The following is a 19,057-nucleotide window of genomic DNA, read 5'->3' as shown; positions in this document are numbered from 1 at the left end:
CTAGGCCATCAAGTCAAGACACTGAAGTAAAAGATTTTTTGCAAAGTGAACTTTAGAAATTTCCCTATAGCCTTTGGAGGGATTTTATTTACTATGTCAAGCCATTGAAACAAATGTATCTGTAGTCTTTTGTACAAAGTTAAACACTGAAAAGCTTAAGTATAAAACTACAGTTTAGTTTCTGTACAAGGTAAGATGTGACAAACATCATAAAACCTCAACTTGTTTGTAGTTTCATGAAACTTATGCATACCACTTCTCATCACAGCCTCACTGCCGAACACTGACATTTCATGTCATAATTTCTAAGATAACAAGATTAAAAAGCTGATTTGCACAAAAGAACTCTGAAATAACTTTATATACACAACAGAAAGCCTTTTAAAAGTACAAAAATAACATCTATATGCCAATTAGTTACCATGCTTTGACAGTTCTCTCAGTGCCTACACATGCAAGACAGTAATCTAGATTTAGAATAATTCTGCATCTGTAGAATGTATCAGAATATAAAAGACATTAACATGTGATTAACTCTTGTTATTTTCAGAATGGATATGTATTCAAAATACCTTTATAACCAATACTGCAATATTCCAGTCTCTGCCTGTATATGTGCAGATAAGCAGCTTTCATCTTACGTGATTTTAAAATCTCCTGCAAGCTAGTAATCCACACTAAAAAGCTATGATGGTTCTAACAAATCTAGTTATACAAAGCAACTCAAAATGTACAAAAACTATAAAAAAGGGAACATTTATTGCCATGCATGAAACTTAACTATGTTCAACTAAAAACTGCATCCAATGCAGTTTTCTTAACAAAAAAAAAAAAAAAAAGACACACAAAGCAATTTACATCAACACTCTTAACATTAGATCAGCAGAATCAGCTCTGACTAAATACCACAAGGGTAAGACACATTCCTTTTGCTGGTGCCTATCAGATCTTCAAATCCATGGAAACATAAAACCAGGAATCTTCATTTCCCACAGTCAAATCAGATCATGAAATCAACTGAAATGAGAAGTGTATTAGTTTTCTCCTTTCTCTCAATCCAATTACATACAGACTCTCCTTTTGCATCAAACTATCAAGAAAATACACTCTACTTCTGTGATCACAAAAAGAACATCCCTGTAGCAGACAAATTGCTCTCTCATGACTTTGCTGATCGTGACACACGTATGCACAGCACATAGGACATAACTATTTTTAGAAAGCCATGTATCAACATCTGCAAATGAAGCCACAAGAGAAAGGAAAGTTACTTTATTAACTCCTCTGAGTGAACCTCACTTCTCTAGTTCCACTTTTAGTTTTGGGGCAAGCAAAAGTAATTGAATTTGAAAATTTTCTTACAAATTTACCAATCACAGACTGGACAATAAACCCTTCGTCATGAGTACATTGTATCTGGCCTAATCTTCAGTGCAGCAAACTCAAAAGCAGCATTGTAACAGTGCTACCAGGAGCACATACAAAGAAAAAGCTATCTATCTTTATTGTCTTTTGCGTTCTCTCATTGCCAGAGCTTGCAGGTCTGCAAAGCTTATTATAAAACTTCATGCATTGTTACCTATGACTGTATGCGGTCAGTGCATGAATTATAGGGCACCTTGCAGCCAAGGATGGATAGCTTCCAGAGAGTTAAAACTCAAAAATTATGACAGCTTTAATTTTAGTTCTGCTTACCAAAGAAATTTGTAAGACTAGTAGTGGCATGCCAAGAAAACAGAGTTTAAAGTGTTTGAGAGAGAGATACAAAAGAAAAAAAAAATCAGAGCCAGAGTTCAGGTTTACCAGAGCGCTAAGCTTCCAATACTATACAGGAGGCTATTAAAACTAGTGTAACAGGGTGCCATGCCACTTTCTAATAGGCTGAAGAAAAAAAAACAACAAACCCAACCCCAAATGTTTGCTAAATGATAAAGTCTTTACCTCTTTGACTGTTTTTTTAATGAAGTCTTTCCTGTCAGATAAATCATAACTAGGATAGTTTTCATACACCTAAAAAAAAAAAGGTAAAAACAACAACAAAACAAACCTCAAATTACTTTCTTTCAATGTATTATATGAATAGAAGGAGCTTAAATTAGATTAGGGCAAAAATTGGTGTTGTACTTCTAGTATTACAACTGCCAAAATGCCCTCTGTTATTTATGGGAAGTGACAAGCTTATTTTCCTGTCCTTATTTTGACCACGTAAATATTTAAATATGTGTATTTTTTTATGTTTGGTCACTGACTAAACTGGTACTATATTTTTTAACATCTAACAAACTGGAATGCTTAGTTTGCCATGTCAGACAAATAAGAATTCTCCAATCTTTGTCTTACATGCTTTCCAAGTAGTCAGATACCCCCGTGTTAGTGTAGGAAGCTAAACAAATATCAAATCCCAAGGCTTATTTAAGCAAAACTGTGATCCTTTCAAGTGACTAATAGAAGAGTCAACATATTTGAGTGCTATTCTACAACTGTTCTTTGGTTAACTGGGTGGGAGAGGACCAAACAAACAAAAAACAGATGCCAACACTGACAACCAATGCAGAATATTTTATTTCAGTATACCAAATTTCAGACTTCTAGAATAACTATAAACATGACAAAAGGTTTGTACAGAATATAAACATACAGTTTTCTCATAAGAATAACTTCTGGTTTAATTTTCTCAAGACAATTTCTTGGAAGCACCAGAAAAACAAACATGTGAATTAACTGACTGTAGAAAATGTCAAGGTAACAGTATTGTCTGTGTTTTGGTCACTTTTCCCCATCTTTCCCTTTTCTGGCCCCATGGTTCTTTCCTGGCACCTGTCCGGACAATTAATGGATTCCTAGCTGAACTGATTCAGACCACTAGCTCAGCTGAGAACTATTCATTTTTTGCTGATAGATGAGGGTTGAACAGACTCATAAAGAGAACGTATGAAGCGAGAAATGTACAAAGAGCAGGACACAGCCCTCCCCTTTTGACAGTAGCAAACTGCTGCACCGTCTCAACATCTCAAGTATTTTCACTACAATACATGGTAGTTGTTTTGGATGTAATACTGCTACTTTCCATGTAGCTAATTTTTTCTTTGGAGATTTCCCTTCTAATGGTGAGTATAAGTGTTGCAGATCTTAAGATTAAAGCTCCCTTATTATAGCTGTTGCAAGTAAATAAATCAATGCAAAACTATTTTGTTTCTGAACCACTGTGCAGAGTACAAGGCTCCATTTCTGAAACAATGCCAAAAGTCAGTTCACAGACGACCCTGCCTAAAAAGAGATTGCAAAACCGTATTTCTTACCTCTTTGCAAATTTGTTTCATTGTGACCTCCTCCAGGTTTGCATTGGCCAACAAGTTCTTGACAGTTTCCTTGAGTTCTTCATCTGTGGGTGGTTTCTTCAGCTTTTTAATTAAAGGTTCATCATCTGAACTATCCTCAGATTCACTTTCTAAATATGAAGAATAATTTGAATTGTAATAAAAGATTTTTCAATTTGTCTCCTTTCTTCTTCCAAAATGAAAGCCAACAGAACTTTCCCTAAACATCTGATGGAATGCTCTCCTTTAAAATAGACATTGTGCCACACCATTCATTTAAAAACAAATCTAATGCTATCAGTATTATATTTATTTATGAATCCACATCATTGTTGATGAACTACCCGTTTACAAATCAATATGTACTTTAAAAAGTATGGGACAGATTAAATTAATCTATCAAACTGAAAAAAAAGGTTTATTTGCAGCAGTTCTAAATTGAGGTATTATGGCCCTAAAAAAAGTACTTATTTGCTTTAAAAAGGAATTTGGATTTCTCTTTTTTGCCCCAGCAGCACTGTCCACCAGGATCTTCTAAATTTGCAGTGCAGTGTTCCTGAACATGGTATCAGAAACACCATGACAATATATGAAGAGAATCATTAAGAAAGTTAAGTGAAGAGGCACAGGACACTCCTACAATCTTTTCCACCAGCAAAATAATTAGACTGAGCGACTCCAATATCCACTCAGTTCCTCTACTGCCAACAAGACAAAATTCAGAGCAGAAGCCAAACAATCTAGATAATAAGCTAAAGGCAGACCTCTTTAACATTGATTTTTGTATTGTGATCATGCACTCAGAACAAATCCAGTAGGAGTAAAGAAGGAATTATGAGTATTATAGAACATGTATGCAAAACACATATGTAACATTACATATATACGTTGATGACAAAATCAAACACACACACACATATACACACAGAGTCAGCCATACTGAACTGCCAGCAGACAATCAGAAAATACATTGAGTTCAGCACACGCCAGTCTACTCTGCTGAGAAATAAGGCTATGAAAGAAGTTTAGCATTAACTCTATGCCTAAAAGTTTAACCATTCCTTTACTTAATACACTGACAAGCAGGGTAATTAATCTGAACTGATGTCTGTGCTACAGCATACATATGCCGGTGCTGGCATTAAATGAAGTATGTTTGCAGTATGGATATATGCTACATTAGTAACTCATTAATGTTAAGACGGTTGTTACCTCATAGAGTGCCAGTGAATTTAAGGTGGGAAAGGACGTCTGGAGATTAACTGGTTTAAGCCCCTCCTCAGAACAGGGCCAACATGGAGCTGGTCGCTTGGGGCCCTTCCAGGTTGAGTTCTGGACATCTCCAACAACAGGGATTCCACAACTGCTACAGACCCCGTTTCTGTGACTGCCCTCAGCGTGAAGCTTTTCTTCCCCTAACGTGTAATTGCAATTTCCCTGGCGGCAACTTGTGGCTGTGGCCTCCCATCCTCTCGCTGTGCACCTCCAAGCAGAGCCTGGCCCTGCCTTCCCCAAACTCTCCCAGTGGTAGCTGCAGACTGCAGTACGATACCCCTTTTATCCCTTTTTATTCTTAAGGCTGAACAAGCCTGACTCTCTCTGTGCTCCAGGCCCCTGACCCTCTTGGTGACCCTCCACAAGACTCGCTCCAAAATGTCCATGCCTGTCTTGCACCAGGGAGCCCAAAGCTGGACACAGCACTCCCAAGGCAGGCTCACAAGTGCTGAATAGGGGGTAATAATCACTTCCCTCAACCTGCTGAAACAGCCCAGAGTGCTGTCAGTGTTCCTTATCACAAGGCCACGTTGCTGAATTGGGTTCAACTCATTGTCTGTGAGAACCATCTGCCCCGGCCCAGATCCTTTTCTGCAAAGCTACCGGCCCCATCTGCACTGCTGCAATCTTGACACAGGTATTAAGGAAGTCAATGTATGTAGACCTTTTATGCATATCGTCAGATATGAGAAAACCAATAGCATCAGAATGCATGTAGAACCCATATCTACGGTGAGAAAAAGCACATCAAACTGCTGGACAAGAGACATACACAGTGGTATATATACTACTGGATCAATTATGAGATACATGTGAAGTCACTACAGAGGCACCAACACACAATTTTGCTAACATTCTTCCAGCAGAAGGGAGAACTAGGCTGATACTCTCAGTTTATTTGCAAATAAAAAGTATATATATGTACACAACAGAAATTACATAAAGCACATGCAAACCAAGAGGTTTTTTTAATTACTGTTGCAAGGAAAGAAACATCAAGTAGCAAGCCAACAATTCCTCAAACTGTGTTTTCTTTCACAATTAGGTGCAAAAGCTTGCTTTCTAATAAGCATCCCAGTTAAGCTAAAAGACAACATATGAAAGATTTTAAGTATTTACCTTTTCTAGAACTGTTCTGATTTTTTTTAGTAGTGCTGCTATCCGCCTTCTTGACATTCGCACCCTTCACGGCTTTCTTGGTTTTAGAAGTCACCTTTTTAGACTTCTCTCTTTTAGATGCTTTTCTGGGGGGCTATAAAGAAGAAAACAGAAGATTAAAACAATGGTTTCTACCCAAACAATCTGTACCCCTTTTCCACAATGGAAATTATGCTTTCTGTCAATACAAACTAAGTCAGCAAATTCAATTACTGTATTTTGCTAGCAACTTCTACCCCTACACCATAGGGGGAAGATGTCCACAAAGAGTATGCCTTCATCCTTTTAAATTTCACGTTGTTCTTCCACATGGGACTCTTAAGCTCAAACAGATAGAACTTTTTGATGATATTAGTAGTTTGGTTGTGCTATAACCTTCCATTGATAATTAGTTATAATTAGCTTATAAGATCACTATAAAGATGTTCCTTTAAAAAAGACATGGTATGTTGTATTCAATTACTTCTAGATGCAATAGCGCGCTCAGACTACACGCAGCTCATTCTTTTTGCACTAGTTGAGGAGAACTACATTAGCTAATCCATAATTTGGCCAACTACTGTGATTAGTAAGCCCAAAAAATTATTGCATTAACATCAACAGAAGAAACTGGGAACATAAACACAGATAGTATACACATATCAGTGAACTGCATTTTTGGCAGAAATTAAATGTGTGCTTAACACACAAAATCTTTAGATAAAACTCCCAACAAGGCTGCAAACTTTCCTCACAAAAACAAATGTGGAATATTGACCATGAATAAACCATATTTCAGAGAAAGAACATCATGAAGCAAGACAAATTAACTAACAGTTGTTACTAAATTCATAATTCTAATTTATATTTAAAAGGGCGATGTAGTCAATTGAGCAAACTATCACATCTAAACAATTAAAATTAGTTCATATAACTTAACTGCTTCTCCCATTAGTACCTAGTGCAACTCATGAAACTAGTATTTAGTAAATCAGATTATATTTATTTATATTAGCTTGCTCAATTATAGTTGCACTCGCTCTGCAGTGTTAAAGGGATAGCATTTCACTGTCAAAATTCAGAAAAATACAGTCAAGAATTGCCCCATTTCTAAACAAATGTTTGTAGTTTCTAACTCTTAAGCTTTTGAGTTTCTGCTAAAGCCCCATCACCAGCTACAAAGTCAGAAGATAAACTTGGCACTCACATTCCAGTTTTTTACAAAATTATGCTCCCCCAGCACACAAAAATATTTCAGATATGTTCTGCTTCCAGGCAACTGTAAGATTTCTTTGTTTGTTTTTATTATTTAAGGAAAAAGTTGCCATCAAGAGACATGCAACTCTGAAGACAATTTATTCCAGCCACTTCACATCTAAGATTCCAACAGAGCTGGGGCAGTAAAGCAGATATGCTGCCTACACCCTTCCACTTGTGGTATGTTAAAGGGTGTCATAAACCTAACTTTTTTTTTTTTAAATGTTGCAATCTTAAAGCTGTGCAATCGCAGACATTTTCCATGTCACCGTTTCCTATATTCAAACTAATTTGACATACTAGTGTTTTTGTAATAATTAAGCTTTTACTCCATGCAAGTCAACTTCAGTTTCTGAAGACTTTGGACTACCCGGTTATTGCCTGACAGACATATCCAACTGCTACCTTCCGAAAGAAAGCAAAGATGACCCAGTTAGATCAATGGGGTTTACTATGAGGTTTTTTTGCTTGTTTTCTATTTGTCTGGGGGTTTCGGTTTGTAAAAACTGAGTCCTTGAAAAATTTTCTAAAAGACAACTCCTGCCTCTGAAAGCAATATTCCTCTCCTCACAGTATGAAAACTGTATTCCTGAAGAGATGAACAAATATAAAATTAACTTTTAGTATTTCAGCTCTCTTTCAATTTGCCATTTCGAGGAAAGAAAAAAGCAAACTATTAATTAGGTTTGTTTCATGGAGGTATGGGGAATTTCCTTGAACTATCTTTTTAAATTAAAACTAACACGCATCAAAATGACAGTGACAAAATAAACTGTTAAAGTTACATAATTGGCCTTTTAACAAAAGATTTTTGTTACTATTTTCTATAGCTCAGTCTATTTCCTTAACAGCCTGTCACACTTCCACTGCAACAGGCAGAATGCAATCCAAGTAAATAATGGTCTTACATCACAGCCAAAGGATCCATAGCTTACATAAAGAATTTCCTTGGACAAAAACAGTTGACTAATTCCTGTTTGTTGCAGGGCTCTGATTAAAGCTAAAAAGGCAGTCCAATCTAAATCAAAATATAGGATAAGATGGAGCCTGTAGCTTCTTTTCATTTCTTTTTTCCAGGCTTTAGGCATACGGACAATCAGTGTATGATTTGTACATAGATCAGCTGTACACTTGTACTGGCCCTCCATATTTTGTGTCTATTGTGTGACTAAGTACGGGACTGAAAAGGAATGCACAGGGAAAGGTCTTTTGCATTTAAATACAAAGTTCATCTCATTTCTCTCCTACTATGCAAGGCTAAAAGAAGTTTCAAAGAAAACAGAGAAGAACTGAAAATACAGTGAGATGAGAACACTTTGGAGATTGCAAGAATCTTTGTAAAGCTGCTTACTATGTTGCTCACTTTATCTTTGCGATCCAAAAAACAGAACCCTAAAAGAGAGATTAGGACATAAAATCCAGGAGAAATATGGAACCTAGATCCAAAAAACAATGCAGCCAGCTACGTCAGGGACCTCTACTGAATTAAAAGTTAAGTCCTAGGTATTCAAGCAAACCCTCCACATGAAAAAAAAAAAAAGATAGCTAGCTATTGGGAATTTGTATGAAATTACATTAAAAAAGTCATCACAAGATGATACAAGAAATGCAATCAATTATGTTTGAAATCCTGGGTGCCCCAAAATGACATATAGCAAATGGTTTCATAAGGTGCATATATACATCCAAGAACCAGAACCTTCACCTCGTCTTATTCGTTCTCTAACTTTAATGCACTAAGAAATTATGAACATTTCTTATAAATAAATTTCAGATGTGTTCCCTCTTCTTTCAAGCCATTCATTTAGTTAAACATCACTTACCCCCCAACCGTGCATGTCCCAAGAATTACCAATCAATAACAGCCATATAATGACAAACTGCAGACAAATGTTTTTAGCCTGATGTTCAAAAACAAAAAACCTCAGTACCTCATCTTCACTTTCTTTTTCTTCTGAAGAGTCATCTTTTTCCTTCTTTTCATCTTCTTCACTACTGGATTCATCTGACAAGATCTCTGGGCACTTTGTGCGTTTTGCTTTTCTTGTTGTTCCAGTGCTACTGCGTTCTTTTTTGCCCCCTTTGCTTGGCGTTTTTTTGGACTTTGGCAACGGCTGAGAGACAGAGACACGTGTTACCCAAGCAGGCATACAAAAGTGAATTTTAAAAATATCATCTCTTTCAAATCACATGAAAGAACAGTAAACAAATATAGAGGTCTCTTAAGTTTCGATAACACCAAAAAAACCACCCCAAACATTTTATGTACTACACTTAAGCCATAACATTTTGCAGTAAGCAGAAATTCATTACAGAGATGGAGCTGAGAAAAATGAAATTTCAGTTCTAACCTAAGCACCTGTTCCACTCCCCTAACCAAACATCTCTTCAAAGGTTGGGGGTTAGGGAAAGGAAGCAAGAAAGAACAATCTAGAAAGAACCTTTTACCTACCTATGCCCTCCCAACCCATAAGAGCAAGCTGCTGCTTCTGGTAACAAATTAGCCAACAACTCTTCAGAAGACTTAAAGGCAGGAATTCTGTTACGTCTTATGCAAAGCTACATTTTGCTGTCAGTCAGTACCAGTGTCCCTAAGGCAGCATGCAGATTCCTTGTTCACATCACTTACCAGTGTTTGCTGGGAATAAATGTAATTTCCGGAGCAACAGTCTAACTATTTAAGTATTGCTTTTAGATTAAAAGCTGAAAGTCCAAGAAGATTAATAACAGAGTTTAGTAGTCTTGGCAGCTGAATCCAGCGCACTAGCACATACTAGTTAAGGCAAGTTTTCCTAGCCTTGCAACAAATTCCATTTTGTCATGACCATATGTGATCATGTACACTTGTCAACTTGTAGCATACCCAAGTAACATCTGACAGCTTATTTTCCTGTCCTTTCGTGTTTTATTTCCTTGCTCTGATGCCTTTTTTTTTTCTTCTCCTTTTTCTTTCCTGCTCACATATTATGTCTATTCCCCTCCATTCACCCACAAAGCTATTTATGGTATCTAGGTATAGATATCTCTAATTAGCTTCATGTATTGACCACATACACTTTTGTGTGCTAATGGTGTGTAGTGTGTGCACTTACATGTAAGCATATAGTTTCTAAGTCCTCACCTCGTTATGGATGCCTGCAGAAGAGCTACCCTCTTTCAAGAAGCCATTGTTACTTCAGGAAGTTAGAACAGTAACTGTATCACCACTGGTAGCAAGCTAATAATAAGGAATAGACGCAGCTGCGTTTTTCATCAGAACAGAGCTATAAAAGCAAGCACAACCACCTGCAACTCACCTTGCCTGAAGATTTTGGGTGCATTAAGAAGTTTAAGATTCTGGTTACCAGCTCACTATTAACTCCTGATCTTTCCAAGTCGAGAACTTCACAGATACTTTTCAACATTGCATTTCTAAATCTAAGGGGGGGGGGAAAAAAAAAGATTCAGTACCACATTCTAAACAATCAGTCAACGTTTGACTGCTAGAAGCTGCTATCTGGTTTGTGTCTGCAACCTGACAATAGACATGAAAATATACACTTAACTACATTTCCAGTCTTATCTATAGTTAAGAACCACCACCATATTACATAAAGCAAAAGAAAACAAAATTCCCAAATGCACATGTCTAAAGTAGGAGAGAGAGCTATATATATATGAAAAAGTTATAAAATCTTTTTTATAACTTTTATTATAAAAAAAAGCAAAAAAATCTTCCCCAGAATCCCTCCTAACCTACCACATTGAAAAGAATCAATCTTGGAAAATAAGTCCAATGAGTACAAGACTTGAACTCTAAGGGGGCAAGGGGTGTCCCTTTATTTTCCCTGGTTCCTTGCCCCTTTACAGAAGTACCTCTGATAAAGACAGAAGGTTAAGAGAAACTCTGACATCCACACCGTTTACTCCAACAGGATTTTGAACCAATTGTCCCACTTTATCATTTGTCCCACCGGTATTGAAAAAAGTGGAGAGTCAAATCCTGTGAGTGTGTGAACAGAATGCAAACTTAATGAGATTAAAGAAAACAAAACAAAAAAAAAAAACCCAAAAAAGGCCTACTTATTCTACCTGTTACCTCCCTTCAAATGTTTATGCTTTCCTCTTCACTCATTTTGTACAACGCTGCCTGAAAAGTAGATTTCATCGTCTGACCTTTTTTCACGGGTTTACTTGCTATTTCTGGTAATAAAGTAAAAGGAAACTCATTTTTCATTGTTTATTTAAAAAGTCAGTGCAACTCTTTCATGGTGGCCTGTAACTTCTCTAAAGTAGCATTTAATTTCAGACTGTCCCTTTAAAATCACAGACTTTTAAGGGGGCAGAACAACTTTGTTCTCCGATGTTTTAGGGCATCAGAGCAGGAAAACTTAACTGCTTTGGTGCATCTCACTGCCTCAAAGTATAATTCATCCACCATCCCTCCAACAACAAAGTTAAATTTTTCTAGTCATTTTTCTAGACAAGGTTATAAAAAAAAAATTTGTGTACTGTTAACATGCAGAGAGCCTTCCTGTTTAGCTTTTGGGGATACACTGAATACTTGTAAGGTATTCCTGCAGAATCAGAAGTCAGTCTCTTACATTTTAAAAGACTGTAATACTATAGAGTTAAAACCACCTACCTTGTTAACAGATATAAAAACTGTATAGCATCAAAGTTTCTGCTACGAGACCTTGTATACTGAACTTAGGATTTTATGGTTCTGTTGCTGCTTTAACCAAAATTCCTTATGACTTATGTTACACATGGCATTTGTCCTTGTATTTTAACTTAGGTTAGAAATGATATATACAAAGAATAAATATTGCCTCCCAAATCCTTTCATACTTTTTAAGGCTTTGAAGGTACATCTGCAGGTAACAGCAAACATAATGTACTAAGTATTAAAATGCAGTTCAAGTGTGGAATAACAAGTGCACACAAGTTTTGAGTCAGTAACTTCCATAGCAAGTATTTTTGACTTACAAAAGCCAAGAACTCTAATCCGCACAGCAACCTCAACCCTCATTCTTTTTAGTTTATAACCTGAACAGCAAGATTCTGCAAAACAGATTTTGTTCTTTGTTCATCTTGTTCAATGCCGTTACAACATGATGACATACAAGTGTGCAGTGTGGGCAGAAATCGACCACACAGAATAAATTAATAATCTAATCAGCAGTGTTTCATACATAGCTATGAAGAGCAGCAGAACTTATCGAAGTAACACAAGTACACAGGGCTCAGTACCTTGATAAGAGTGACAATGCAACCAGTTCTGAGAATACTTTCTGAAGACTGAAGAGTAACAAAGCTTTACTAGCAGCTCTTCCATATGAAAAATATGAAAAAGTGCAAAAATACTGTATTTTGTGACCTTTTGCAAATAAGGGGAAACATTATCCAATTAAACCCCTGGGAAAGGGTCAAAACTCCCATCCTGAGGAAGAGATGCACATGTATTTGACAAACCTATTCCTAGAAAACTGTGTATCTGAGGAAGGAAGATTTCCAAATTCTGGAAATCTTCCCACTATCAACAAACTGATACTAAAAACCACAATTTAGAATCAATTGTGTAGAAGTTATTAGTTCTTTCATTTGTTACAACTAGCTGCACAAATATGCAAGGGCATCTTTAAACCCTTCCAGTCCAGTCAAAACCAACCTGCAGCAGCTTCTCAGGTCAATAGAGAAGCAGCTTATGTGGAGAGACGGTAAAAAAAAAGCAGGGGGGGAAGGGAGGAAAGGAAAGAAAAAAGATTTGTTAGACTAACTGCTACAGCAATTCTAGGAATAGGACTGTATGTTTCATATACAGTAAGCAGAAATGCCTTTGATTTTGAAGGAGGAAGTTTTTGAGGCATAGAAGGATACAAGTTTGCAACGTGAATAGAGCACAATGTATTCACAACACAATGCTTGCCCTGGGGAAATAAAGTTTTCCTCTCACTTGGCAGAAGAATCTGCTAGTTAGCATGCAACAGTTAAAGCGGGAAAGTAGGAATTGTGAATAAAATGTTCACAATTTAACTCTTTTTAATACATTCAAGTTGTCTTAAGAGATCGGTTTATGTTAATCAAAATGAGTTCAGAAACAGATCACAGAGCTCTAGGAAACAGCCACTCAGATTAAAATTTAAATTTAATCTGAAGTAAAATTTTGAAAATGAGCATTGAGCATGAGTCAAACTATGTTAAGTAGCAATAGAGATCATTACTTTTTTAACATTTCTTCCTTCTTTTTGTATTGGTCACTTCCTTTTTCAAATGGGAATCCGCTGAACTGACCCACATTCTTCTTTAGAGAAGCAACCTAAAACAGAACACACAAGTGACTTTCCAACTGCAGGTATTTTAAAAGATTTAATCCAATTACATTTGTTAACTTCTCACACAAGAAAAATCTATTCTAGCAGCTAGCTCTCTGTTGGCAAAAAGTTATACCCTTTAAGTTACAACCTACATTGATTATGCCTGCCTTTATCTCATGACAGTCAAACTAGAACAATTAAGTTCTTGTGGTCTTGGTAATTTCAATTCTTTTTAATAACTTCCCAGGTAAAATTACCTGCCATTTCAAGCTTGTTTAGAACATACTGGATACTTATTTACAGGTTTGCACAACTATGATCACATGAAGCCTGTTGCACGCTTTGTACCATATAATTCGTTACAGAACAGTACTTTTTATTTTTACTACATAATCTGCTAAAGCAGATTTGCTTTACTTGCTTTTCTAAATTCTTACATAGGACCATGATTGCACTTTTGAACCTTTTCTGTAGCATGACCCATTTTTACAGTTGCATACCACCCAATTTACAACTACCCATTAGAGCTGCAGTCTGAACATGGTTGAACTTTCATTGCAACAGCCCTTATAATAGGAAAATCGCTCCCATCAAGATGCCAAATATATTAAGTTCTTTGTTTTCACTCCGTCTCCTTCTACCAAAAAGTACATTAAAACATATCCCCAAACCTTTTATTCTTCCGAGATCTTTATAACACTATCAAGAATAATTTGAACTCACTTTCAATAGTTCTACAAATTTTGCTCCTGGTGTTTCTCCATTAGTTTATAATATTAGCAAAGCTAAGCTCCTTTTCCAAAGGTAATTATCTTTGTCCAGCACCTAAAGAAAATTTGCAGATTGCATTGGCATGTTTTATTAAAAATGTTAATTATGATCCAAAGCACATACAGAATGTGCATAGAAGATGCAACACCTGATCTTCACTATATTAAACACCATTCTCAGCTCCCAACAATTCTGATTAAATACAGTTTTTGATGAAACCATACTGATATATTTCCAAACTGAATGCATTTTGAAGCAAATAAATATACTCTCACATCTTTGGACTCAAACCACCGGGACGCTGCAGTAATCCAGCTGGACTCTCCAAGAAGTCTATGCCCAAAAGACTAAATGTTGGAGAGCAGAGCAAAGCAGGTGGAATTCAACCAAATTAAGTGGTGTGGGCAAGAAGGGTGAGAGCTGTATTTCAATAGCAGTTGTGTCTAATTAGTAGGACTTAGGAGTATTAAATATCAATTTACAGTTATATCATTTGCACATAATTATGAAATGGCAAATAGTTGTGTGACTATTGGTTGATTAGATTTATTAATGATTGTTTTAATAAACACTAATAACAGTATCATTCAGTTGTTAGGTTCTTAGTAGTGTGTTGCTTAATCAATAAACAATACAGTCTATTAAATCAGTTATGTCTCAGATCTTCAATCTAAAATAGGAAAGATGGCATCTGAGGTAATGGTATCCCAGTATCTCCACCCAAAGACAGTAGAAAAGTGTTAGTGGTTTCATGAAGTGTAAATGGATATAGTTTGATGAATTCCACAGTAAAGCTAGTTAAACCAGAAAGTTACATGGCTCTGTCATTGTACCTTTCCTGTCAAGCAATTAAATTCCACTGCAGGACAATCCAGAAGTTAGCAAAACTCTCTCCACACCGAGTCAGAAATTCTCTGGTCTCGTTTATTGCCACAGTGAATAAATAGCACAATTCACAGAACAAGGTTTTAATGAATATATACAGTTCTTTTCCTGAATACTTGAGGCAACAGATCTTTCTTTGCCATTTAAACAAGCACTGCGTTTGCAGCAGTAGTCTGAGATATCGCAGCTAGCATGCATCTGTACTAGTACTATTCAGTTCCTGGTTTCTGTGCTAGCTGTTCAAGTTTCCAAAATACAAAGAGATTAAAAACAAACTCCTATAAATATTGTAAGTATATTGAAATAGCAAAATTTAATCTGCCTTAATTTCTCTACATCCATTTTATCTCTATTAGCAAGGAAAATGGGTTAACTCTGAAATTTAAGGCATGATCACTGATATATAAAGAAAATATAGCAGCAAATCTTTCTTGGAGTCTGTTAAGTTTCATCCTTAAATACAAGAGTGAGCACATGAGTTTTTAACTAATATTTCAATTGTCTTCGATAAATGTGACAAAAATCACTATTAAGATTTTACATATAATGCAGTTTTACATTCTACTGCTTTGTGCAAACTAAAGGAGAAAATTACTAGGCAAAAGTAGCAATGTATTAAAACCCACTAACAGGTTTCAAATATAAAAGAAATAGCAGTGGTAAGAAAAAGCTAGGTTGAACAAAATAAATACATGGAGTATTTTGACTGTAATCTGCATGTCAGTGGCTTTTAGCACGCGAACCATAAATTATTTCTAAACTCATCCTCGTAAGATAAATCACCCCTCCCCAATTAAAATTAATTTTTTTAAAAAAAAATCTATATTCTTGTAGACTTACAATTCAGTACACCTTTCCATAGGATTTTTATAGGGACAGTAGTTTACAGGAGTTAGATTATGGGCTTGCTCAACTGGTCCTGCAATACGTATTTTCTAAGTAGTTTGGAATAAATGACACTTAAGAAGTAGATCCATACGTGCAAATATAAAAAACTATACTACAAATATTTTCACTATGCATGAGAACTAACAGATATACAAGATTGATTTTAAGTTCTTACAGTGCCTGGCCTGTTGTAGAGGAGTTTGTGGAGGTTCCTAAGTTCATCTGTCTTCTTTTTACTCAGAAAGAATTGTATCCTTTCAATTTCACAGAGTTTTTGTCCTTTTCCTGAAACAGTTAAAATCAATTGTGCAATTCATCACATTCATATTTACCTGTGTGTTTATAACTTCAAATATCTACTGTTTTTTTAAAAAAGCAAAGTTATTTTAGAATAGCATCAGACATTACAATAGGTCAAACATTAAGCAGGTCTCTTCCTATCAATTAGGCATCCTGGCAGTTTCTTTATCTTCCTTGCTTGATGCTACCTAAAACCGGGTACAAGGACATGGTATTTCTTTTTATTCTAGCTGCTCCTGCCTTTGTTAGTGGTGGCTAGGTACTGAAGATTCTATTCCAGATAAGTTTAAACGCTATGTAACTTTTACAGTTTAGATTGATGCAACAGAATAAAAGAGTGTTTTCATATAATTATAATAGCCTTACTACTTCAAGATGGATCATGACTCTTAAGTTAGGTCTCATCTACAACAAATAAATAATCTGATCTTTTAAGAGGTTTCATTATCATTCCCAACATTCACAATTCTTATGCGAGAGGACAAGCTTACCTGGTGTAATTGTAAATGGTTCCTTTTGCAACGAGGACACCTGCATGGTCAGTCGGTCTACCTTCTTTTTCTCCCTTTTTCCTTCAACAATGAGACTCTTCTCTGCAAAAGACAGCTTCCTTAAACACAGTATTTTTCATTACATGAGAAGATTTGACAGTAATGACAGGCAATACAACACTGAATCTTTGAAATGGCAAACCAAAAATGGATAATGATATAACCAGGACACTTTCAAACCTTTGGCTAATAGGGCAATGGGATTCTATGCAGCTGTATACTGACAGTCTCTAGTTCTTAACCACAACCCTGAATCCAACTTAACCTTGAGGACAAGACTGGGCGTTTCCTAAACACAACTTCAACCTATGATGGAGATTGCAGCACTACGCATTTCCAGGAACTCATCCTTCTCTCCCTTCACCGCCCTTGAGGTACAGAACTGACACTGCCTGCCTAGTCTCCTTCTGGGACACCCCAGCCCCTACATGCACAGCTCTACTTTAGCTCTCTCAGGGAGAATACTACCACCAGATGAGCAAAAGGAGAGTCCAGCATGGCTGCAGACACTTTCTCTTCCCACTACTGGCTGGAGGACCCACACATATCAGCAGGGGAGGCAGAAGCACAAGCACAGTGGGACTGTACGACGCCTCAAAGGGCTACGCAGTGTGGCACAATGCGAGTGTCACACATACTACAAGAATACTATTCCCAGTAATTCTGGTACTGCTTAGTAATGAATACATTTAGACTGTTTTATGCGTACATTGCAGATCACTACTTTAATGATACCGTATCAGGAGAAGAACCCAAAGCTTCACCTGAACATTTCATACTAAAATACTTGACCTCAAATCAAACTATCCTTAGTGCTAAAAATATGGTCTATCTGGCTTTAACAGCTGAAAGCAGCTTCAAAATCTGTATGAACATAATCAAAACTAGATATGTACCTGATGAAAACAGAGCAAAACATACTTATGCGTACACAACAAAAAGGTGTTTCTAAAAATCTGATTCTAATTACTCAAGTTTCCCAAAGAGCATCACTCTTTACTTTCTACTACCTTCCCTAATGACAAACTTCAGTTCTTTCAAGAATTCAAGACCATCAGTGACTTGGTTTTACTGGACCATACTGCAGCTCTATTTACACAGATGCTTTAATTTGAAAAACAGATGCATAAACATTTCATGACAGAAATTAACATTTTTGCATAGTAGTTTCTTCATCATATCTTGTATTCCTTGACTACCCTCTTCAACTACATGCCACAACACAAAACCTGCCTTGCTTCCTCATCCTGTATCGCCATGATATTGACAAAATTAGTGAAATGGAATATGCCCCCTCCAACATAATTAGATTTTGGTACCCAAGTAAATCAATTTACAGTAGTTAAGCAAAGACATCTGTATTGTTTCCAAAGCTACTGAACAGATTTTTCAAGTTTCTCTCTTTTGAAAACATGGATCACTTCAGAGTTACTGGCAAAAAAAAGGATTCTTTTTTGGATATGCATTTTTATACAAACAGTTTGATAAAGGACACTACCTTTTATAATCATCTATTGCTTTATACAACAACAACGACAAAACCCCCCTAGTGTAGGAATCCAGGATACTGGCAATTACTTCAATCTTTCGGTATCGCTGTTTCTAGTGTTGCCTGTTATAGTCTACTGGGAAGCAATTTATGACCCATGAGATAGATGTACTATAGAATCTCCTAAACAATAGGAATTGTACAGTTAGCCAACATCACAGGAGACTGCACTCAGTAAGCCTGGCATTTTTTAAAGGACAACCTATTCAGTGGAAAAACACATACCCTTTTCTTCCTCCTCCTCTTCTTCCTCTTCTTCATCTTCATCACTTTCCTCAGCTTTGTTTTCAGTTTCAGGTTGTTTCTCATCTGCTTTTTCAGACGACATTGTGTCTTCTTTTGATGAAACAACAGAAGACATGGCGTATGGTTCTGTAAAAGCAGTTGGGGAAACCATCATCAATGTAGCATTATACATGAAAAATACAGGAATCTTGCTTTTAAAAAAAAATCTTCTCGTACAGTAGAAGTAATGTCATAGTGCTGATATTGTGACTGTCACATTCTGTAAGAACCTACAGTATTTTGCATACAGACAATACATTAAAATTTTTCAGGAGAACTTGCCATCCATTCTGCAACTAGTCTGGTTAAGAACAGTTTAAAAGGTTATCAGTTCTTTCCACGCACAAGCCTCCAAGCTTGCCTTCTGAAGCATTCGGAAACACCCACTCAAAGCAGCTGATGCTGTTATCTATTAAGAACTGTTTTAAGATATCACATTTTTAGTGCTCTGTATTATAAACCAAATAGTTATTTCTGATCATGGTTAACTATGCATACCAGTTTCCTAATAAGTTAAACAAGCTACATATTTAGATGAAAAATAGG

At 36.3% G+C, this 19,057-nt stretch overlaps 1 protein-coding gene across 2 annotated transcripts; it reads right to left on the bottom strand.

Moving 5' to 3' along the window:
- DEK (DEK proto-oncogene) lies at nucleotides 1–18,594 on the bottom strand. Of its 2 annotated transcripts, none has more exons than XM_010297009.1 (10): nucleotides 18,452–18,594; nucleotides 16,618–16,719; nucleotides 16,002–16,111; nucleotides 13,190–13,284; nucleotides 10,283–10,403; nucleotides 8,918–9,100; nucleotides 5,712–5,844; nucleotides 3,300–3,448; nucleotides 1,942–2,010; nucleotides 1–21 (listed from the first exon to the last, which is right to left on the bottom strand). In XM_010297009.1, the coding sequence occupies exons 1-10, from the start codon at nucleotides 18,585–18,587 to the stop codon at nucleotides 1–3; spliced, it is 1,119 nt and encodes a 372-aa protein (XP_010295311.1). In that variant the 5' UTR covers nucleotides 18,588–18,594. The 2 variants fall into 2 exon arrangements, with proteins under 2 accessions (XP_010295311.1, XP_010295312.1); XM_010297010.1 differs by lacking the exon at nucleotides 1–21 and adding an exon at nucleotides 532–1,017.
- Nucleotides 18,595–19,057: the final 463 nt, after the last annotated feature.

Source organism: Phaethon lepturus, unplaced genomic scaffold (genome assembly GCF_000687285.1).
Source record: "Phaethon lepturus isolate BGI_N335 unplaced genomic scaffold, ASM68728v1 scaffold46891, whole genome shotgun sequence".
Taxonomy (NCBI): domain Eukaryota; kingdom Metazoa; phylum Chordata; class Aves; order Phaethontiformes; family Phaethontidae; genus Phaethon; species Phaethon lepturus.
The sequence above is the reverse complement of the archived record's forward strand: the minus strand, read 5'-3'. Positions and strand labels throughout refer to the sequence as shown.

Bases quoted from the DNA above. Each gene is read 5' to 3' on its own strand.
- DEK (XM_010297009.1), bottom strand. From the start codon at position 18,587: ATGTCTTCTGTTGTTTCATCAAAAGAAGACACAATGTCGTCTGAAAAA. The intron at 16,720-18,451 runs GTATGTGTTTTT...TGTCTTTTGCAG, and splicing joins AGAGGAGGAGGAAGAAAAGG to AGAAGAGTCTCATTGTTGAA. The intron at 9,101-10,282 runs GTGAGTTGCAGG...TCTGTCTCTCAG, and splicing joins ACCCAAAATCTTCAGGCAAG to CCGTTGCCAAAGTCCAAAAA.